General features: G+C 49.6%; 1 protein-coding gene across 1 annotated transcript; it reads right to left on the minus strand.

The window, feature by feature from the left end:
- Positions 1–4,607: 4,607 nt before the first annotated feature.
- Positions 4,608–6,390, minus strand: LOC123066998 (uncharacterized). The gene is made up of 2 exons (XM_044489963.1): positions 5,224–6,390; positions 4,608–5,095 (listed from the first exon to the last, which is right to left on the minus strand). The coding sequence occupies exons 1-2, from the start codon at positions 6,346–6,348 to the stop codon at positions 4,682–4,684; spliced, it is 1,539 nt and encodes a 512-aa protein (XP_044345898.1). The 5' UTR covers positions 6,349–6,390; the 3' UTR covers positions 4,608–4,681.
- Positions 6,391–6,802: the final 412 nt, after the last annotated feature.

Genomic DNA, 6,802 nt, shown 5'->3' on the forward strand with positions numbered 1-6,802 from the left:
CCTATAGGGCACGTCTGTTTTTCTTTCATACCGCGACGATCTGGATTGCAAATAAACAACCACTAAAATCATAAAGAGACGAAAGAAAACATCGATAACCACACATGAGCACCTCTGAACAAACTGGCAGGGGAAAAACAACATTCAAACACACTTTGGTTTGTGTGAACACCAAGGCCACTGAAGATGAGGAGGATAAGCGGCAACACAAAAATGATGCCTCGCTAAAATAAAGGGCATGAACATATTATGGTTATTGGGTTTAGAGTGTGTGTTATTTTTTTCTCCCGTTGCAACGCACGGGCTCTTTTGCTAGTATTTTTAATATCTATACATGCGCCTCGTCCACCCCATCAATTAACTTGCCTGAAGAACTACCCGCCTCCTCCTCCCAACCCTAGCCGCCTCCTCCTCCCAACACTAGTTGCCCCTCCTCCTCACCCCCTCCCCTCTTCCCTCCCTCGCCGCCGCCTGAGGCAGCCGTCGGGCAAGCCCAGGGCGTCAAGGATGGCGGCGACAGGCCCTCGGTTGCCCTGTTCCTGTGTAGGGAACCCCGGATCTGGAGCGGCGGCTTCATTGACAAGGCACGGCCGGCTAACAGCCGTGCAGGTGGTGGATTCGATGTCCCGGCCGCGCGGGCGACGGGATCCGGTGGTCGTTGGCGGCCGGCGGCGGTCGGTGTGCGCGATCTGGCGCATCCTCTCCTCCCCTGTTCGGCGTGCGGGCGAGCCTGGTCGGGCCGCGCTTCCTCTCAATCGTCGGTTTTGTACAGGAGATGCTGCTGGTGGCGGAGATCTAATTCGGGCGAAATCCCTGGCCGGCCATGATCGGCCGCGCCGATGTCGACACCTGAGGGCGTCGTTTCCCTCATTGGAGGTGTCGACACGGAGTGATCTCCTCACTTCACCTTCCCCTAGGTCTCCCGGGCGAAAGCCCTAACTCTGTTGGGCGGCGGCAGCGCTCACGGCGCTGTTCCCTTCTTGAAGGCGCCACTTTGGAAACTTTGGGGTTGGGTGGCGCTTGTGGGTGGAGCTGCGGCCCTTTCCTAGCATGGATTTACGTCTGTTGCTCGAAGATGGACTCGCGTAGGTGGAGGTCATCGGCTGGCGTCGTGGTGGCGTCAATGGCGGAGGATCTACCAAGGCTCGCATAGGTGGAGGTCGTCGTTTGGCGTCATGGTGGCGTCGATTGCGGAGGACCTGCCAAGGTTGTCACCTCAATCTGCTATGAAGATGGACCAGTGGAAGATGGCGGCGACGACACATGTGAGTGCGTCAGACCCGTTTGAGCCCCAGACCCAGCAGATGGCTCGGTCGGGGCCTCCGACTTTAGATGTTAGGCTTAGGTGAGAGGTATGGGTATGTGGCCCAGCTTGCACCCCTTCATTATTTCGATAGGAGTAGCGGCAGATGCTGCCAAGATGGCGGATTCAGTGGTTGTTATATTTTGTAAGGTCCTCGAGAATAATCAATAAAATGGTTGTATGCATCTCCCAGATGCAGTGGCCGGGGGTCATCCTCCTTTTAAAAAAAATGCGCCTCGTGTTGTTCATGCATGGATATATTCCCATCGATACCAGTAGCCAGCTGCATGCTCGGTCACTCCTTCCTCCCATCCACTCCGTCGCCTAAATCGATCCCTTCATCCCATCCCATCCCCGGCCCAATTCCTCCTCATCCACCCCGGCCATCGCGCAGCTCGCACGAGGAAGCAAGAAGGTCCGTCCGCCTTTCGACTCCATTACATCCACTGCCTGGTTGCTTCATGCTCATGCTCACGCTCATGCTTGCCTGTCCTGTGTTTATACAACTCCTATTCAGCTTTTTTCCAATGTTTGGGAAATTGTTAACCGGTAACATCTCGGGCAGCTGGCGAGAGTAGAGGATTACCTGAATTCTATTTCTAATCCGCCAATTAACCGGCTAACTACTCAATTACCCACCCGCCGGCAAGGAATTTATAACCGATTAGCGGCCGGTATTCTCAACACTGATTTTATGTATTGAAAAGCAGCATCAAAGGTGCCATTCCCCTCCGCCGGTACTAAGCTTATACGCACACCTTAATCCATTCCCTTTTAGGCGCAGTACTATATTTTTCCCTGAATTTATGCTTAAACTTGTCACCTCATTTTCCTGAGTTTATGCTTAAATTTGTCACCTCATTTCTTCAGCTATCAACTTGATTGTTTCTACGGAATCTTCTTGCATGGATCTTATATTTGTTTGGTGTTTTTCCCATCTTAATCAGACTATCAATGCCTACTCATTTACCCATCACTATATTTGCTCTTCCAGCAGACCGCAGTTAAACAGGCACACAGATGTCAGTCAGTACAACAATAGCAAGTTCATCTGGAGGATGTCAAGGACCGCCACCGATGGACAAACGGCTCCTGCAAGCAGCCATTTCTGGTAATTCCACATCAATGAAGGAGATGGCTTCAGATGATCCAAGCATTCTTCTTGGAACAACTCCAGCTGGGAACACTTGTCTTCACATATCATCCATCCATGGCCACCAGGTATTTTGCACGGATGTGGTGGCCCTAGAGGAGTCTCTCCTCGTCGCCGTAAACTTGGATGGGGAGACGCCACTTCTTGTCACGGTGAAAAGTGGCTACATCTCCCTGGCTTCTGTTCTACTCAGATGCTACCACGCACAACGATTGAGAGAGGCAATGTTGAAGCAAGACATTGATGGCTGCAACGCGCTCCACCATGCCATTCGTAGCGGCCACAAGGAGCTCGCGCTGAAGCTGATAGAAGCAGCGCCGGATCTGTCGACACATGTGAACAAATTGAAGGAGTCACCCATGTTCGCCGCGGCCATGAGAGATTTTTATTGTGTGAACATTATAATTATTTTTGTTTTGGTTGATGTCGTTCTGTGGCATCAATCCGGGCCTGTTCTTTACTGTGAGAATATTATAACTAATTTTGTTTTGCTTGATTTCATCCTATCGCATTAATCTAAGATGAGACTGACTACGTGCACTAATCTTCATTATTGTACAGAGTGCAGATTGGGGCTGCTGCATTAGTTAGAGCCCCTCGCCCAGACAGGATATCAGCCCTTGAAAAAACAATCCGGAAGTTTGCAGAGCAGCCTGTTGAGATTGTTATCGTGCCAAAGATAGGAACAAGCTTGGACACACTTGACGAGGCTCAAAAAGGATTCGTCATTAGGTATGGAAGAAGCAGGCTGGATGAGAAACGTACAAAATGCATGCAGGAGATAGTATGTGGTTGTGCAGTATGCCTGCTTCTGAAGAACTTTTCCTTGTTTTTTTATGACCCACTCAACATTGTGTTGGACTTTACTTAACTTCATTGATCAAATTACCTGCAGTCTAATGTGGGCTAGTGGTAACAGCAGGTTGCAGTACACGTTCTTTGGAGATGTTGTGATGTTTGATACAACGAAGATCTGGTCTTCAGCAGCTGGCCGGTGATGGCGATGCAATGGCGCCGTTTCCTTCTTGAAACAATGCTGACAGGTGACAATCTATGGTTGTTTGCTCAATTAATGATATCCCCAACATGTTGTGTACTATAAGAAGAGCGACTTTAGATTGTTAATCATATGCTGACCATAGATGAGTTTGAGGAGGCTTGGAGGTTCCTTGTAGAAAAATACAAACCGAAGTACATGACCAGTACGCAGCAGAGTGAAAGCGCTAACCGTATGCTGAAAAATTATGTGCCTCCTGGCTGTCCCATGCGTATGTTTGATAGGGAGTCTGAGGAAAATTATCAGGAGAACCGAACAAGATTGTAAGATACCAAGTAGTTATCTGACAACATTAAATCGCTGATTTTGCAGGGGAGACCACTTAATTAGCAGCCGAAAGACATGATGGCAAGATATATACCAGAGCTATGTTTGGGCAATTCGGCCATATACTATACGAGTGTGAACCAGATGGAGGAGACTGAAACAGGTAAAACATATGTTGCATGTGAATGCCCACATGGGGTTGCTAGGCAGCCATGTACTGAAGGTAGTCCTGAACTGTTAATTCTTGAGCCTAGATGAACATAACATGTGTGTTAGCAGAGTACCAAAAGAATAATTTCAGTTCTAGCATGCTAGATAGGACATTTTCAGACTTCAAAATATTGCTTGCTGTTTCTGATGCTGTCATTCTTTAACGAGAAAAACAATGGTTTTTTTTTAGGCTAAGAAGATTGGTAGGTCCAACGGTGGTTTGTAGTAAATGGGCTTGCCGGTCCACATTAGACCAGAATCTTGACTGAGACGGCCCACATCGTGTATCTCCTTCTGTCCCGTCATAACGACATTTGACTTGTGGGCCTTGTACCTGTACAAATACCTCTGGTCGCACCGATCGCGAGATGAAGTAGTGGTATAGATTCCAGGATTACTGCAGCTCGGGCTCACATGGGCATTTTCCCTTTTGCTTGCCCTAAATTTTACTCCACACACACTTTGGTGCCCTAAAATAGAGAAGCTATTGGAGATGCTCTCATCCTGGCACGGTCTTAAAAGAGTAGGGATAGGACGTGTTTTTTCAAACACATTTCGTCATTATGCATGACTACAAAGGCAAATTTCGAGATAATAAATGTAGAAAGGTTGAAGGAGTATACAGTTAAGGAAGAAATGTCTTCACTGTAGCTATGATGGAGTCACGGAGATCAAGCTACGTGTAGCTATATTAGCTCTGGTGGAAGACCAACTTGCCGCTGCGCCGTCGCCTTTGTGGTCTGTCGCCAACCAAGATAACATTGAGGTTGCATCCATCTAAAATTAGCCCATCGAGAGCGGCGAGAGCATCATCCTGATGGAGGTGCGTAGTCGCGATTGTGACGAGACCGATACCTTGCGAGGTCTTGGTCTTCTTGTAGTAGATTACCTCCGCGCTGGAAACTTGGCCATGCCTGCTGAAGAAGTGTTGCAATTGAGAGTCATTCACCGTGAGAGGCAGATTACGCACCAACACCCTGAAACTAGGCTCGTAATGCCTCTGGATGTGCTTGATGTGTATTCGGGTTCGGCTTGTAACTACTGGAACTATCTGATGATGTTGTTGTAGTTTTGGATCCTTCAGCTTACTACCCTTGGTGATTTCCTGATAAAGCCAAACCATATATAGGTGATTCGTTAGACGATGTTAAACTCTTAGACGATGAGACAATTAATGAATGAATCTATTAACAAACAAAATTCAGTTTAAGATGTTTCCAAGAGAGTGTGCACCTGAATTGGAGCAATGGTGGGCTGGGGGACGACCCACGTGCACTTCTCGTTGTGCCATCCCAGAGGCAGCTGCTCAACCAACTCGGTCTTACCGTCGATGAGGCTATACCTGAACACACCATACTGTTCATCAGGCCTCGTCGATGCAAAGTAGGCGCACCCGCCATGGCCGCCCATCAGCGAGGCGTCCACCGCGAAACTAACGGGTGAGCCTAGAAAGAACACACGATCAACCAGGCTATGGCTGTCTTTCCTCACCCACTGGATCCTCTTCGGCACTAGCAATGACTCCTCTAGTGCATGCACCGACACCGAGAACTGTCGAAACCGGCCGCTGCCAAACGCAAACTTATAAGTGAAACGTGACCAGATCTGGACCGACACCCACAGAAGCTCGCCACGGGATTCGAGGACGTAGTTAGACAGCTCTGAGTAGCTGTCGTGCTCGTCTGGCATCAACAGCCTCGGGACCACCACGTCGCAGGCGACATTGCTGTTGGGCGTGATGGCATGCCACAGTTTAGGCTTGACAGTGAGGAGGATCTTGCCGCCGTGGTACGCGGCGCAAAACTCGCCGGACCACCCGAGCCAGGGGGTCTCAAGGGTCCTCTGGACGAGCGTCCACTCTGTGTCACCGGGACACAAAAGAGCCGCACTAAACCTGGTGATGGTGTCATGCAGATACTTGACGCGGGAGATGCTGTAGACAAAGGTGGTGCCGTCGCCGTAGACGATGCCACTTGGATGACCCTCCTCCCACCGGATGAGCGGGGAACGAGACAGGTAGGTGTAGTAGCTGGGGCGAAGATGGCTGGTGACGGGGTGGTGCCAAAGAGCGGTGGCGTCGGCGCTGCACACCCAGTCCCTAGAAGGCACTGTCGGCGGCGCGCAGTAGCCGGACTTGGAGAAGACGCACCAGAGCTTGAGCGGGGAGTCCGACACCACCGGCGCGAGGATCCAGGGCAGGAACAGGTGGGTCGCCGTTGTCTGGGACAGCAGGTCGCGTGAGCTGCGCCATGGCTTGCAGACGGCGTGGAAGCGGACGAAGTCGACGGCGACGTGCAGGCGGCCAGCGATCTCGCGGAGCAGATCCACCGGGAGGTCCGACCACCTGCTCCGGCGCATGCCGGCGTATGGAAACTTGGAAAGAAAGAAGGAAGCAGATGGAGAATCGTCGATGTACATTTTGTTTGTTGCATATCAGCCGGCCAGTTAGTTGTTTGTTTTACGTAATCAGTCTTACGTATTTTTTCTTTCTTTTTGAGACATATATCAATCTTACGTACGTAAATATTTTTTTTGAGGTGAAACTAGGGCTTTATTCTTCAACCAAAACAGACGGAATACAGATAATGTCTGGTAAGTTCCCTAGCCATACATGCCGACCAACAGGGAGTGTCGAGGCTGCCTTTGCCAAGGCACGTGCCTCAACATTTGCCTCCCTATTCTCAAAACAAAAAACAACTTTAACAAAATCTAAAGTTCTAGTACTAATTTCATCCAGTACAAAAGCATAAGAAGAAGATGGCGCAGAACCATTAATATCTGAAACGACTTGCGAGCAATCCGAAGCTATTAT

Source organism: Triticum aestivum, chromosome 3B (genome assembly GCF_018294505.1).
Source record: "Triticum aestivum cultivar Chinese Spring chromosome 3B, IWGSC CS RefSeq v2.1, whole genome shotgun sequence".
In the NCBI taxonomy this organism is placed as follows: Eukaryota; Viridiplantae; Streptophyta; class Magnoliopsida; order Poales; family Poaceae; genus Triticum; species Triticum aestivum.